Below are 16,651 nucleotides of genomic sequence, written 5' to 3' on the forward strand. Positions count from 1 at the left end.
AATGTTTGAATAAAAAAACAAAAGCAAAAGTCAGTACCTTGGATTTTCTCTGGCCCAAATGAGAAGACAAATTCTACTTTCCCATATTCTGGAAATCTATCGTCTGAAAAAGGACATTAATACAATTTTAGAACCCTGTGTTGTTGATCTAGATTTGTTTAATGTTGTTTTTGGAACAAACATTATAGTTCACAGTTCTCAAGGTGAATTGCAATAAAAATAGTGACAGAATTTCCTCTACTACCTCACTACCTTAATGAAAACTATACATGCTTTATGGTTTACCTTTTAAAGATAGAATTAGAAAATAGAATAAATGTTTTAAGTTATCTCTTGATTTTTGTTTGTCCAACATGGCTGAACTTATACTCAAAAGAATGGTACACTATATGGAAAAATGTATTGGGACACCAATTTTCCAGTCATATGGGTTATATGTTCCAGTCATATATTTTCCAAATTGTTATAACAAAATTAGAAGCATACAATTGAATGCTGTAGCATTACATTTTCCCTTCACTTGAACTGGGAGACCCAAACCTGTTCTGTCATGACATTGCCCCTGTGCACAAAGAGCTTCATGAAGATTTACATGGGCTGGATCAGAAGATCTTTTGTGGCCTGCTGTAGACCTACCTACCGAACACTTTTGTCATGAATTGAAACGCTAACTGCACCCCAGACCTCCTCATCCTACATCAGTACCTGGCTTTATTAATGCCATTGTGGCTGAATGAGCACAAATCTCCACAACCACAATCCAAAAACATGTGAAATATTTTTATACAGCAAATGGGGACTAAATGTGAAACTGGATCTTTTTGTCAGGTGTTCACAAACCTTTGATTTAAGAATGTATATAAAAACTAGGAATGTCCATGAAAATTATATCCTGATTTACTAACATTCTCAAGAAGAGATGACTTTATATGGTCATATAATATTCCATATCCTTATTTGAAATAGTTCAGATGTAGCATATTGTATATCACTGAAAAACTTTGGATAACATTCCAGGTGGGAGCGTGCTTTTTCTCCCCCTGCATTGCACGTAAAAAGTCATTATTTAGATAAATAAATAAATAAATTATTATTTATATATATATATATATATATATATATAGAGAGAGAGAGAGAGAGAGAGAGAGAGAGAGAGAGAGAGAGAGAGAGAGAGAGAGTATAATGTGTGTGTGTGTGTGTGTGTGTGTGTGTGTGTGTGTGTGTGTGTGTGTGTGTGTGTGTGTGTGTGTGTGTGTGTGTTAAGAGAACAATAATTACAGTAGGTCATAGATTTAACTCTGAGTGTAACAAAGCACTAGAACTTGATAATTGTTCCAAAATTGCTAAATGTAGGTAAAATTTACTATAGGAACTGTCAAGAATTAAAATTAGTCAATTAAAATAACCCATGTAGCCTTTTAACAAGGAAGGAAAGATAGAAAGGAGGTAAGAATAGTGGAAGGAGGAAGGATAAAGAGGAGAAAACAAAGAAATGCAGTGCCAGTCTATTCAAATTTGCAAGCAGCAGATTTTTATATTTATAATGAATTATAAATATTATAATAACAGGGATTATCATTGCTTTAAGTATTTGAAAGAGTAAGTATTTAAAAAATAACAGATGTTTTACCTTTAAATGTCTCGTCTAGCTCGTCCTTTCCAAAGACAAGGCCAAGGTCATGGACAGCACAGGTATGAAACTGAACTCTGAAAATGACGTCTCTGGAAGGGCTGCGGAAGCGCTTGTGATAACACTTAAGCTGCATGGGAAAACAGATAACACTAATGTAAACCATTACATCACACACACAGGCTTAGTCCATAGGGGAATAACATAAACTGGAAAAATGACAGGGTATAAAATGCTTATTTGCCTGCATTTCAAAGTGGTTCATATTGGGTCTTTCTCAAACTCATACTCCAATATATACATATGCGATCCTATTATGACTTATTATACAGTCTATTTCCATCCACTTAAAGGATGCTTAAAAAGCTAAAAGCAGGACAGGAAATACACTCTGGCCTGGCATGTATTACACAACATATTTTACAGGGCCCCAGTCATCACAGGTACTATTAACAAGATCCAGCTTCATGATTTACTGAAACAATGTGCACAATAAAGCTGTGGCCAGAACAGCAGCTGCCTCAGCCATTATGGTATATCAAACCCCCCCCCAGGCACATGCCAGTGCCTACATTTTTAGAGCCATCCTCTATGGGCAAGCCCTATTAAACATCTTAGATTAGATTATGAATCTGGATGACCATGACCTTTCTAATGCAGAAAGGATTTCAGATATACTGTGCATGTCTATATCTGATGTAATATATGAGAAAACCTGGCCAAACCTCAGACAAGGAAATAAAAGTCCTCACAGGCCACAGAAGTAACGATATCCTATTGCCTTGGAAAGCGGCAATTAAACTGTTTTGCTTGGGGCTGACAGATATGAAACACACAAGTTTTCTTCTCATAGAACCAGAAGCAAAATAAACAAGACAAAATGGAGGAAGGTGGGAAAGGAAGCCAAACACCATGTGGCTTTGAGTCACTGCATTCCAAGCAATCACAAAGATCTTGTTTTCTTAATATATCCTGCATATTTACTGTATGAGTCTATTAGTATTACAGATGTATATATAGAAGGCAATGATGTACATAATACATGTCTTGGGGTTGGGACCAGCAAAAAGAAAAAAGCATTTCACTATATAGTGGAAAATATATTTTCTTTCAGTTTTCAAACATGTTTTTTTCTTTTGTGTGGATTGTAGTTTTTACCTTTTGTTTTAATGTACAAAGCCTGATTGCTTTCTGTGGTACGGTGGCAAAGTCAAAGTGTTGGGTTTAAGACCACCTCAACCAAGACCAAGTCAAGACCAAAACCATATTGTTCAATAATCATAATCAAGATCATAGTTAAGATTAAGTATGATGGCAGGAACCAAGACTATGCCAAAGCTGAGACCAGAATCACAGACGTGTTTATTTTCTGACTGTAATATCTTTTTGAACTAAGATGAAATTTCTCTTCTATAAGTAAATTCTAATAATTATACAGTAATTACTTCTAACTTTTACCTGTCAACTACTGGTAATAGTATTTTTTAATTAAGCATATGACATGAATAGGACATAGGCTTATTAAACTTTGTGACTAAATATATGTTCGTTATATGTACTTCTGCAATATTTTTCGAAGAAAATATGTATTATGAAACAATCACTTTTATACACATTTTTGTAGTGTATTGTGAGGCCTCTCAGGCCAACGCAAAGACAAGATTTATTTCACAAAGAACAACACTAGTGACCTGTGGTCTTAAAAGCGATCCCAGGAAACACAAGACTACAAGGCAGAAATGGGAAGTAACAAAGCGCAAATACTTTGTTACTGTATTTGAATAGATTTTTCTGGTATCAGTCCTTTACATCACTATTTATTTTTCTGACAACTTTTCACTTTCACTCATTACATTTTGACACAAATATTTGTACTTTGTACTCGTTACATTTTTAAAACAGGCTCGTTACTTTAGTTTTAATCTACACATCAGATGTAGACTAGTTTACGAAGCAAACATTGAGCAGGCAGAAGGCAACAAGAAGTATGGGGTTAACGAGGATGAGACAGAGGGAGTCAGTGATGTAAACATGACTGAGAACAGAAACATTCTTGATCACCTGATCATCATCTTTTCCCTGCTTGTGTTCTATATGGTGGATGCTAAACAATTAGGTACAAAAATTTGTTTTTGTACTAATATATGAATTAGGGCTGTCAAAATGCTAAAATAGTTTTAGCGGTATCACCTTATTAACCGTCCGTGTAAATATTTTGTATTAATGCTCTTTGTTGAGTTTGGTTTTACTAATAATAAACATAGATTTGCATAAGGCATTAATATTTGTACACGCCCATGTTGATTAGAGTACAAAAAAAAAGTGAATTTTAATTTAAAGTACATTGAAAACAGATAAAAATGTTAACTCACAACAATCATGCAATTAATTACAATTAAATATTGTAATCGATTGATAACTCTAATATTAATATGATGTAAGGTCCAGTTACCAGCGTGACACTTAAACAGGTAGTAATAATGGCTACCTTTTACTTAAGTACATGTCAAAGACCAAACTTCTTTACTTTAACTTTAGTAAAAAAGGATAATCAGTACTTCACATTTTACCAGAGTATTTTAAAACTACTTAAGTGAAGGATGTGTGTACTTTGCCACCTCTGGTACAATGTGGCATTTAAAAGAAACACCTCAGGCAGTTGATCATGTGGATCAGAAGGTTTATTCCCACTCTTCTAGCAACTGACACAAGATGGTCAGAGAGGCAAAGAAAACACAGTCAGTTGATTTTTCTAAAACTACCCTATCACAATGTACTTTTGAGAAGTGTAATTCTGACACAGTAATGGTTTTATTCAAAATATTGCTCGATTTGGAGGAAAAAACAAGCTATGATGTAGCTTTGGAAAGTTCTAGTACTATAAAATGCCTAGTAAGATGACAGTAACTGTATTCACTCCTCTTTTCTTCAATAGGCATCATGTTCGCTAATAATAATAGATTTTATATTGATTTACATCAGTTGTTAATGTAAATTCTCTGGCACACCTTCAGTTCTTCTTTTAAGTCACCTGTCTGTCTTTCTTTCTTTCTTTCTTTCTTTCTTTCTTTCTTTCTTTCTTTCTTTCTTTCTTTCTTTCTTTCTTTCTTTCTTTTTATTTGCTAAGGACAGAAACGTTGAGCTCATTGTTAAGGTGCTGCTCTGACTGCAAAACCTTAGTGCTAATTAAATGTATTACTTAGCTATAAAAAAAAAAAAAAAAAAGAACTTAGCTATACAAATCACCCAGCTTTCTGGAAATGAATGAGGTTGAAATAAATCTGTGCTGGAATTTTTGCAGATTGTAACTGTCATCATGTTCTTACAGCGTTCTTAAATAAGTAATCTGTTATCTCAGGTAGTATTTCCTTGTGAATGTCACTTCGGGCTTGCATTTCAGGGAGTTCTCTGAAGTTGTTTTTTGTCTTTTATTAAGAATGGCTAAACTAGTCAAATTGAATTAAGTCTGATTGATGATATTATTTGACATTCAGAGAGCCTTTCTATGATTCTCTAAGGAAGTCCTTTCGAAATATGCTAAAACTATTTTCCCCCTTACCTTTAATGTCTAGGTTTCAGATATGACCTATACTGAAAAATGGATCCTTATTAAATCTTTGAAAAAAGGATTTGTATGATATAATATGTTACAGTATTATTAAAATGTCTTGCAATTCTACAAACATAAAGTCTACAAGGACACAGTGTTTTTTTGTTTTTTTTTGTATATACACCATGCATTAGACTTACCAGAATGTCTCCTTTCAGCAGCAAACCAGGTTCAATAGTTATGCAAATGCTTGTTTGGCTGTCACCTTGGACATTACTGTGAAAAACATAGACACACATAGCAAAGTTGACAAAATCCATATAATCACAATCACTGACATTTAGAAATGAGTACAATTACTCATTTACTTTTAGGCTGGCATGCCATGATAGCAGAATCTTCTTGAAAGTTGGAAACTGTGTGAGAGTGTTTTGGACTTATTGTATAAAACAGAGATGACACTATAAAGATAATAATAACTTATGTGTGACTGCTGATTGTAGTAAATTATTGTTGGACTGATGCATGTCTGGATTTTTTTTTTTACCCTATTTCATATATAAATATTTGTGATTTTGGAGGTAATTTGTTGAGTGATTCTGTATTTTCCACTCTTTCATGCAAAAGATCATAGGGTATATAGTGCAATTTAAAGGATTATTAGAAAAAAAAAAAAAAAAAAAAAAACAATAATCTCAATGAATAATAGTCATGTAGGTGATATTTTGAAAAATCCACAGTAAATTAGAGTTGGACTCCAAGTGCACAGATGCAGCAGAAACTTGTCTCAGTTTATGAGGTGACATGGACAAAGCTATTAGCATTAAAGCTGAGGTTTTACAAACTTATCTATGTGAGCAGAGTGTACTCATAAAGTAGTTAGAAATTGAACAGACTGTCCAGACTAAGATTATGCAATATAGATAACACTACAAGCAGGTAGGTCATCAGTATAATGGGTAACAAAGAAAACTAATGGTGAAAACCAACCAAAATGCCAATTATGTTTATGCTAACTAAACTCTTTCCATGTAATTTTTTCCGGAAAGCTACCTGAATCATTTTGAGGTCTGAATGCAGATGTGCAATTACAGTGTGCAACACCTCAATATCCATATATACACAGTGTATATTGGATTAAATTAGGGCTCTCGATTTCGCAACAAATAAAATCTGCTACTCTCAGGACACTAAATCACAGCATTTCTTTAGCTTAATTTAATCCCTTAATGCTGTAATGCGTCTTGTGGTTGCTGAAACCTCACATGCCCGACAGCCATTGCAGTATGCCACTCTCTCATCTGATTCCAAACTCAAGCATAATCCCTCTGATCCGGTCACTTCTCTTCTTTTACTGAGAGGGTTATGCATAGAACTTTGTAATTGACATAAAAGCGTATTGTCTTTTCCTCACAAGGCTACAACAGCCTCAAAGTGCTATATGCAGAAGGTAGACATATTGGTCAATCTATGCACATTTGTACAATTTACTAGCTCTCATTAAAAAGGAAGAAACAGAACACAGAACATCTGGTGGAGCATAGACTATCTTGTGACTAGTGTATGTGTGTGTGTGAGTGTTAGGCGGCTAGGACAAGGTAGTGAGTGAAACAAAGAACGGTTCTTACTAGATCCCTGATGTGTAGACTGGCTGCATGGCCTGGTAGATCTTGAGGAAAGGGCGGCAACCTGTAAGTCACAAGTAACAAAGAAATAGAAAAAAAATAAGTAAGAGGAAAGGAGAGAGAGAAAAAACAAGGCTTCAGTGTAAATAGTGGAAGAGGGAATATCTAGCAAAAAAATTTGGCCTACCTAAATGTCTACTACCCACTACTTTGAACTTAAATCAGGCTTCTTTTGCTTGGCAAAAGCTATGACATTATGAAATAAAACAGCTATCCCAGTTCAGGGTTCTCTTTTCAATTCAGCAGGCCGATCATGCATGAGCACAGACACAGACTCACCTCCTTTAGACTCAAAGTTGGGGATGCCATGCATGATGACGTGATGCAGGAACAGAGGCTTGTTGTTGATTTTGATGTGGCCAGAGAGCAGGCCACTGAAATACTGCACATACCTGAATTAGACACAGACAGTTTAAAGAAAAATGTAAGAAATAAGGATATAACAATATAGTAAATTAGGGAAGAATGAAGGCATTGGAACAGGAGCTTCTGGTTTACGGTAGAAATGTGTTTACAAAGAGAGAACATTAGTAGGATGACTAAGATTAATAGATAATTTATTGATCCCAGAAGGAAGAACAAAATTGTAAAAAAAAAAATATGTTTTTAATAATTAGTTCCATGTTTGTTTGGAATTGTGCTTAGAAGTTCCAGAATTTTCTTTCCCCAGTAGATTTAATTTCCCCTTGGAAGATCCCCAGACCTCTCCCTTACCAATTATGAGAAAGTATAATCTCTCCAGAGGGTCCTGTGTCTTTCGCAGGGATCTTCATCTAGTACTTCATACCTGATATAGCTCTAGCAGAAGCCGACCAAGACACATCCTTTTAAGATGCCCAAACCACCTGAATTGGCTCTACTTGATTTGAAGGAGAGGCAACTCTACTTCAATGCTTTTCCACATTGACAAGCTCATCAGCATATCACAAAGAGTAAACCCAACAATTCTCCAGTAAAAAAAACCCCTCAACTTGTGACCACAGGCTGATTGAAAAACAAAAACATTGTGCGCAAACTAAGCAAACTGCCATCACCAACTGTAGCCATGTTTCATTGTAACAAACATGAACTTGAACTGAAATTCAAACACAGAAGAGTGTTTAAATAAAAAAATAAAAATAAATAAAAAAAGGAAAAAAATCTGTCAGGAGCGAGAGCAGTCAAGCTAGTTGTAATTCTACCATTTTACTATTGTATTTTATTTTTATTGTTGTATTGTTTACTATGAGGGTTTTGAAAATCTCAGCTTGTGACCAGGAGGTGTCTCTGTTGGAGACAAAATATTAGCTTTGACCAAAAATTTACAAACTGACACACGAGACTATACATAAGTAGACAAACTATTTAAAACAAAACACAGAAAAGGCAAACACAATCTGGCAACAAACCAATAAAAGGACTAGGTGAAAAGAGGACTACAAGAAAACTTAAAATAAACAGGATCATAGATCCTGCTAACTCAGAGTCTGTTGCAGGTCATGAGACAGATTTATAATGGTGTGTAGGAACGTCTTGTTTTCCAAAAAAAAAAAAAAAAAAAAAGCCCCAGAAGATGCTCTGTGTGCTTCAGGTTTTTATAAACAGGAAGAGGATTTTTTTCCCTACTTTAGCACTGAGGCCTCTTCCTCTGGGAGAACACAGTGACCACACTTTGAGGAATTGTTTTCCCACGCAAAGCAGCGACATCAGCAGATCTCCTTCTAATCACAGAGCTGCTTTTCCATCAACACAAATCCATTACCACTCGGTCGAATAGGGCTAAATAAAGCAGATCTAATGGAGTCTAAAGTGTGAAAATGTAAGATCTGATGTGCTAATGGCAATGTCAAGTTCATTGCCAAATATTCACTTATCTTAATAAATATTTCATTAATTTATTATCTTTTTTTATTCTCAAGGGTGAAATTGGCTTTTTTCACATGTCCCAAAGTGGGAGAATGTTGAGAATGTAAAGTCAGCATGTAGGATCATGTATTATACAGTTTCCTTGACCAGTTTCCATTTAAAGGCTGTTCTCAGGGGGCACATCAGGGATAGAATATCAATTCTGGACTCATGATCTCATGATGTTTGAGGCAGTAGAAACACTGTGTGGGATAGTGTATATATGTGTGGCTATATTTGCTGTAAAACACATGACTTCCTGTGTAATGGTGCCTCATGCAAGGATGTGTGTGTGTGTGTGTGTGTGTGTGTGTGTGTGTGTGTGTGTGTGTGTGTGTGTGTGTGTGTGTGTGTGTGTGCCTGTTTAAGACACTGCTGCCTGGCATGTAGCATTACACATACCTCCCATAATAACTGCAGACTGGTGGACAACCACTTGTGGCTAATTACAGGCCCAGTCAGGAAATAACAGCACAGACATCCCAAATCTCAAGTGTGCCTGCATTAAAAACCCTTTAGGATAATACTCACCTCCAGAGGTGGAAGGTAACGAAGTACAAATACTTCGTTACTGTACTTAAGTAGATTTTTTCGGTATCAGTACTTTTTACTTTTACTCATTAAATTTTTACACAAATATCAGTACTTTTTACTTCTTACATTTTCAACACAGACTCGTTACTTTAGTTTTAATCCATTGATTTGGTGAAATATTATTTTTTTATTTTCACTGCGTGCCGATTTCAGCCGAACAACCGATTTCCTGTCATTGCGCGTTCAATCCACTGGTGTATAAAGTACAGACTCTCACTCACCACAGAAGGCAGTAAGAAGTTTGGGGTTAATGTGGATAAGACAGAGGGAGTCAGTGATGTAAACATGACTGAGAACAGACACATTCCTGATCATCATCATCTTTTCTCTGCTTGTGTTCTATATGTGGATCTTTAGCCTGCACACATTCATTAGGTAACAACATTTTTAATTTGTTTTGTATTAATATATATATTTTCCTTTCTTTACTTAGATATAAAATAAATAAATTAACTCCAGATAAAAATATTTTTAATCAGTAAACTTTTGTTTTATTTCTGAGTCCCAAATCAAACACCAAAATCCGCCATGATTCTCACAATTACCCCTCTGGGTGGCGTTTTGTGGGTTTTTCCCTAATAATGGAGACACAAACTTAAATTACTGTCTTTATTGATCGTACAGATAAAAACAATACATCATTTAAATCTGTAAAATGTCTATAATTTTATATATATATATATAAAAGCTTCCTGACTTGACTTGAAGTGGTGCATTTTCTCCGGTATCACCTCATTAACTGTCCGTGTGGAAACATAGCAAATTCTCTAAATGATGTCCACACATCTCTGCACTGATATAGCCTTTATATTTAATCACTGTACATATACTTACATATATATCACATACTGTACATATGATACATGTTTAACACCTCCAAGCTGCCAGTTTTGGGCACCAGAGCAAGCACTTAACTCACTACTGCTCATTTAGTAAATCATTAAGAGTCGCTCGGGATAAACACTTCCAACAGAAAGTGGCTATATCTCGCTATCTTTGTCTCTCTATTTTCTCTATCTAATTGTCTCTGTGTCTCTTTTAGTAAATGTCTCTGTCTCACTGTATATGTCTCTCTCTTGCTGTCTCTCTATTTGTTTCTCACTCTTTCTAAAGCTGTGTCTGTGTCTCTTTGTCTTTGTCTCTGTCTTTCCTGCTTATTTACATGTCTAACAAAGTTTTGAGTTTTGAAGTAATGCCATTAGTGATCTATGATGAAACACTTCCCTGGTTCGATTCTTATCTCTAGTTTCATATTGAACATTATAAGAAGTTTTTAAAAACAGAACAATGAAAGATCATTAAAATTGGTTGCTGGCAAATCATGGTATATCAGTGGTGCAGGTGTTGGAGATGTGGTTCTTGTACCTGAGTCACTTCTCATAGACTTTGAGTTACTGAGAGAATGTACAGGAAGGAGAAGTTTTGACCCTCTACCATCATGATATAAGAGAAAACACTGGTCTCCTAACTATAGAAAAGCCAAGAGTCCAATAAGCAAAGGCCTGTTAGCCTCTCCTGTGTTGGTGTAATGGTCAGTGAAGTGGTTGCTGCTATCTGACTCACCCGGTTTGATTCCTACCCCTTAGATTTCTTTTAAATTGTTTAAAAAGTTTTTCAAAAGAACCAGAAAAGGTCCTAAAAATCAGGTTCTTGCAGGAGATCCTGTGGCTCAATTGGAAGAGCTTTACCTCTGGGTTGAGAGGTTGCCGGTTCAAACCCCGGCCAGGGCTCAAAGTTTGGAGTGTGGAAGGTTCTGGTGGCTGTAGTAAGGAAGGTGTCAGAAATGGCTGTGTGGAAGGTTGGATGTGGTTTCGGAGGGCGTATCCTGCAACAGTGGGGCAATATCCGGGCATCTGCCCCCCACCCGGGTGTCTGAGTAGCTGAAAACAGGGGGTTATGAAGCAAAACCGTTCAAAAAAGTATTGACTTAGTTTTGCATATATAGGGGAAAAGGCTGTCAAAAACCTATCACCCTCACTTTTTCTGAGGCTGTGAAGCAGCAGGTCTTCACAGCCTTTGTTTACAGTCAACTACCTCATTGCTCACCAGACACTACTTTCCACACAGCTTACCCAGTGTGGGGACAAGCCAGATTCGAACCAGCAACCTATGAGCTCAGAGGCAAGGCTTTTATCACAAAGCCATCAAGTCCCACAACACACCTTCTTTTTTTGGGGGGTTTATCATTTGTTTCAGGCTTCAAAGCAAGAAATTCAGATCAGACAGAAACAAGGATTCGAACCCTGAACCCCACCAACAGCAAAATACCAGTCTAACCCACTGAACCATCGGGAAGGACCGGCTGCGATAATTGTTTAGAGCAGGTCTATCTTTTCTTTCAAACCATCAACACAAGAATATAATGCTAAACAAAGACATTGGATGCAAAGCCATGACGTGATTAGCAGGGATAAAGCAGGATTCGAACACTGATTCACACCATTAGCAAGGCACCAGCATTAGTCCACTGAACTATCAAGAAGGACAAGCTGGGAAGTTTGTTTAGAGCAGGTCTATCTTTCTTTTTAACCCATCAAAACAAGAATATGAAGATGTAGGAATCAGGAATTTAACCTACCTCATGACTAGCAGACAGAAAGCCAGGTTTGAACCCTGACCACCAACATTAGCAAAGTACCAGCCTTAACCCACTAAGCCATCAGAAAAAAACAGGATGGGAAGCTTGATTAGAGCAGGTCTATCATTCTTTTCAAACCATCAACACAAGAATTTAATGGTAAAGAAAGATGTAGGAAGCGAATAAAGATGTAAGTAGCACAATTTGAACCCACATTGTAAATAACAGGAAGAAAGCAGGATTCGAACCATGACCCCCACCATTAGCGAGATACCAACCTTAACCCACTGAACCATTGGTGAGGATAGACTAGGAAGCTTGTTTAGAGCAGGTCTATCTTTCTTTTCAACCCATTAAAAACAAAAATATATCGCTAAAGAAAGATGTAGGAAGTGAATCCTGAGCGTGACTGGCAGACAGAAAGCAGGATTCGAACCCTGAACCCCACCAAAAGCAAGAAACCTGATTTAACCCACTGAACCATCAGGGAAGACAGGCCAGGAAGGTTGTTTAGAGCAGGTCTATCTACCTTTAAACCATCAACACAAGAATATAAAGCTAAAGAAAGATTTATGAGGCAGGAATACAACCTACATCGCAACTAGCAGGCAGAAAGCAGGATTCAAACCCTGATCCTCACTATCAGCGAGGCACCAGCCTTAACCCACTCAACCATGGAAGAGATCATACTTGGAACCATGTTTAGATGAGGCACAAGCCTTAAACCACTAAGCGACCACTGCTAAAAAGCATTTGTGCTTTTTGGAGGGTTCATACTTTGTTTCATGCCAGCGCAGTAAGAAAGAAGGCATGTAGGACTGGCTTTAAAACCTTATCACCAGCGTGGACTAGATTAAGGACCATGTTCAGGCACAAGCCTTAACCCACTGAGCTACCACAGAAGTAACTTTTATTTGGTGGAGTTATCTTTCATTAAAGACCAGGAAATCAAGAAATTAATCCAACACAGAATTGAAATGCTTTCAGAGGGGACAAGGTCCAGAAGTTTTATTTACCAACACAGCAACCAGCTCGACCAGGAATCAAACTCTCAAACTCATCCTTGTGGGGATACTGACATTAACCCACTAGGCTATCACATCCATCCATCCATCCATCCATCCATCCATCTATCTATCTATCTATCTATCTATCTATCTATCTATCTATCTATCTATCTATCTATCTATCCATCCATCCATCCATCCATCCATCCATCCATCCATCCATCCATCCATCCATCCATCCATCTATCTATCTATCTATCTATCTATCTATCTATCTATCGATCTATCGATCTATCGATCTATCCATGTGAGGTCCGGTTAACAGCTAAAACAGGTAGCAGTAATAACTACTTTTTACTTAAGTACATTTCAGAGCTAAGACTTCTTTACTTTCACTTAAGTAAAAATGTTTAATCAGTACTTCAACTTTTACTCGAGTATTTTAAAACATAAGTATCTGTACTTCTACTTAAGTAAAGGATGTGTGTACTTTTGCCACCTCTGCTCACCTCTGGAAGAAAGTTTGGTATGGAACTTCCATTTGCTATGGAACCTCTGGAAATGTTATGGGCTACATCCAGAGAATTGTATCAAATAAATCTAAGAAATGCGTGCAAAGCAAAAGCCATGTGTGCTTCTGTGCTTCACTGGCATGCAGTTATGAGAAGTTGAGTGTGCTGACCTTTGCTTTTTGTGGATAGTGGACAATGTTCACTTTAACATTTGACAATGGTTGTATAGCTAAATAAAATACAATAAACATCACTGCAAAACGATAAGTATTAAAAGCCAACAGTGAAACTATGAGACTACTAATGTCTCAGGAGAAATGCAAAAATACCACCAAACAAATAAGCGCAGATTTACTGAGGACATCATGAATTTTTGATAATATATTTATAAGTGGCATTTTGTGTTAGATCAGACAATGCTTACGGAAAAGAACAAGAGATTATTTTACAATACTGCTGTAAAAATTAGGACTGTGATTAATTTCTTGCATCATTATTGTCCATAGGTGCTCATTAGTTTTGTTAGGAACAATCATATAATATGGTAAATATTGTCTCAGAACCAAAAAATAGAAAAATATTGTCCACCAGATAGACAAAGCTTACAGAGGTATCTACACAGCAAGCAGGAAAGGGGGTGTAACTGACCTTTTCTGGGAAGGTTGACCCACAGGAAGTACTTTATCTTCATAAAACCTCTTCATGGCAAACCTGTCCAGAGCCTGGTCCGCACTGCAGGCCAAAATAAACACATGCTCAGTCTCTATGACATCAAATGCATACAGAATTTATTCTAAATGTTCAAATTTTTATTTCTTAATTAACAAATACAACACATGTCTGTGTGCCATGCACTTGTGTGGTCTTACAGTGATTCAACCTTATTATGTCCGGTGAACGATGACTATGAAAACTGTGACAATCTTCAGTGATTGTAAGCAGAGTCAACTATTGAGTATTGTACCAGGGTTGAAGAAAACTACGATATGAGTAAAATGAATTGCAGAGAAATCAAATTCTCAATTGAAGTCAGATCAATCTTAGAAGAATAATAAATCTCTGATGGTGTAGAGCTCTATCTGGATTTCCGTAATGTGTCCTCAAATGCATGATTTAAATTAAGCAATAACAAAGTGTGGAGGTTTTACCTTGCTGAAATATTGCTGTAATGCATATATGCAGCCACAACAACCCCTGTTCTCCCACGATTTCCCTGTAGACATCAAGAGAAACAAACAGATTAAAGGATAATACAAGATAAACCAGGAAATATAATTATTAACTACAACTGCCTTACATTACAATGCAATGGGCAGTTTGTTGGTTAAAAATGTAAAATAAAAAAATATATATTTTGTTTGTCAAATTTGGGCATTAGTTTGGCGGTTTGTATTAGAGATTTATCCTGAAACTTGCATTAATGTGCATTAAGGCAGCAGACTTTTGGAGTTACTGCATAGTTCCACCCGTTAGTCATCATCTGCTCGAGTTTCCACAGCCGGACAGAGCAACATGGTTTACTATGGCAACACTAGCTTTATGGTTTCCTGTAAAAACTCTGGGCTGTTACTAATACCAAATCTCCCTCTCACCAATTCAGTTTGAAGCAACGTATGAAGCAAAATGTTGCTGTGTTTTTAAATAGTCTGACACTTTGTTTTACTGGACCAGAGGTGATGGGCATGCTGACATTTCTCACACTGACAGGAAGGAGGCAGATGAATGGCTTCATAAGATAAGCCTTCTTTTTTATACAGCTCATACCCTCATTTACCACCAGTTCAACAGACAGTGAATCAGACCGGAGGTTTGTCAACTGGATGACCACCATCACAGTCAGGTGCAGACCCAGCAAAGTGTTTCATTAGACTGAACAGAAGCATGGGGAAAAATTATTTAGCAACAGCAATATACATGTGAAAAAAAGTATTTTCCAAAACCATGAACCACCATGGATACTGGCTTTGGTTGAGGCTGAACACATGAACTTGTGTTAAATATTCTTTTAAAATATTCACATAGACTTTTACGTCATTTAATCTCTATAGAGTAATTGATGATAAGACAATATTTAGAAACCATCGGACAGAGAGTTAGGTGTGTGTGTGTGTGTGTGTGTGTGTGTGTGTGTGTGTGTGTGTGTGTGTGTGTGTTCTCTTAATTCATGTGCAATTCTATGATCTAATTTTTTTTCCCATAACATTAGTGTCACCATAAAGTGAGTCTAACGAAACAAAACATTACCATTTTCACTGATCTAATTAGTAATAATTAAAACAAAATAAAGAACTGCTGTATTATTCCATCATGTTAGTCACTTTTATAAACAAGAATATAAGAAGTTGTACAATTTTTACAGCATCTGAAACAAGCATGCGCAAGCAAACAAGCTATGAGCATAATAAAAAATTTGTTTGGGGTTTTTGTTTAAGAAATTTAGCTCAGCCCATAAGGTGAATGAAGGGTTTTTAAAACCTCAGGGAGCACCAGGAACATTTCCCTTTCATTAAATCCCTCAGAAGACTTCTCAAATGCAGCACACCCGGTGTTGGGAAGCTGAGCTACCAGATGGCTGCATCTGTGTCTCTCTGCTGAACAGCATGATGGGGGAGAGCAGCATGACAACGCCATCTACTGACCACACAATGCTTTCTACAAGCATACACTAAGGAAGCGGAAAGTCTTAAAAAACACTTGGTTTAAGGAAGTAAAAATTTTTTAATTTAAATTCCACCTTATTGTGCAGAACCACAACGTTATGGCTGTCAGCACTCATCCAAGTGTCCATGGCTTTACATATGCTGCAGATCTTATCCAAAGCTGGAGCATGATGATCGGGCCAGCCAAAGTCCAGCACCTAAAACGCATGAAGAAGCGTAAGCAGAAGAATAGAGGTGTGACATTCTTAACAGCCATATACAGTAAGTGTCCAAATATATTCGATCGATTTGAGTAAAAGTTATTACTTTGGGATGCAGTTTGGAGATATCATATCGTTTTTCACTCAGGTTGAAGAGCTGAAAGAAAAAAAATATACACTTAAATACTCTAAAGGCGCAGTACACACTCCCAATGAAAACAACTGACACTTTTTTTATTTAAAATTATGTATGTATAAAGTATATGATTTGGGAGCTTCCTCTGCATTTTGGCCAGAATTTATTTAAAAACAAAACAAGTTGCAACCTGAAACTTGAAGTAAAGGCACTAG

The 16,651-nt window shown here is 36.6% G+C and overlaps 1 protein-coding gene across 45 annotated transcripts in view; it reads right to left on the reverse strand.

Annotated features, from left to right (window-relative positions):
- The window catches only part of tns1b (tensin 1b), a 232,885-nt gene that overhangs the window by 38,751 nt on the left and 177,483 nt on the right, over positions 1-16,651 (reverse strand). For 44 of the 45 annotated variants that reach the window (XM_083537438.1, XM_083537447.1, XM_083537442.1 and 41 more), the window contains 9 exons: positions 16,407-16,457; positions 16,175-16,297; positions 14,589-14,653; positions 14,089-14,172; positions 7,145-7,257; positions 6,809-6,869; positions 5,381-5,456; positions 1,631-1,760; positions 38-103 (listed from right to left, as the gene is read on the reverse strand). In XM_083537438.1, the coding sequence (XP_083393564.1) occupies positions 38-103; positions 1,631-1,760; positions 5,381-5,456; positions 6,809-6,869; positions 7,145-7,257; positions 14,089-14,172; positions 14,589-14,653; positions 16,175-16,297; positions 16,407-16,457 (769 nt within the window). Of the gene's footprint in view, positions 1-37; positions 104-1,630; positions 1,761-5,380; positions 5,457-6,808; positions 6,870-7,144; positions 9,281-13,437; positions 14,173-14,588; positions 14,654-16,174; positions 16,298-16,406; positions 16,458-16,651 lie in introns of those variants that run through there. The other variant, XM_083537476.1, reaches the window with a different exon arrangement.

This window comes from Silurus aristotelis (assembly GCF_946808225.1).
Source record: "Silurus aristotelis genome assembly, chromosome: 3".
Lineage (NCBI taxonomy): Eukaryota > Metazoa > Chordata > Actinopteri > Siluriformes > Siluridae > Silurus > Silurus aristotelis.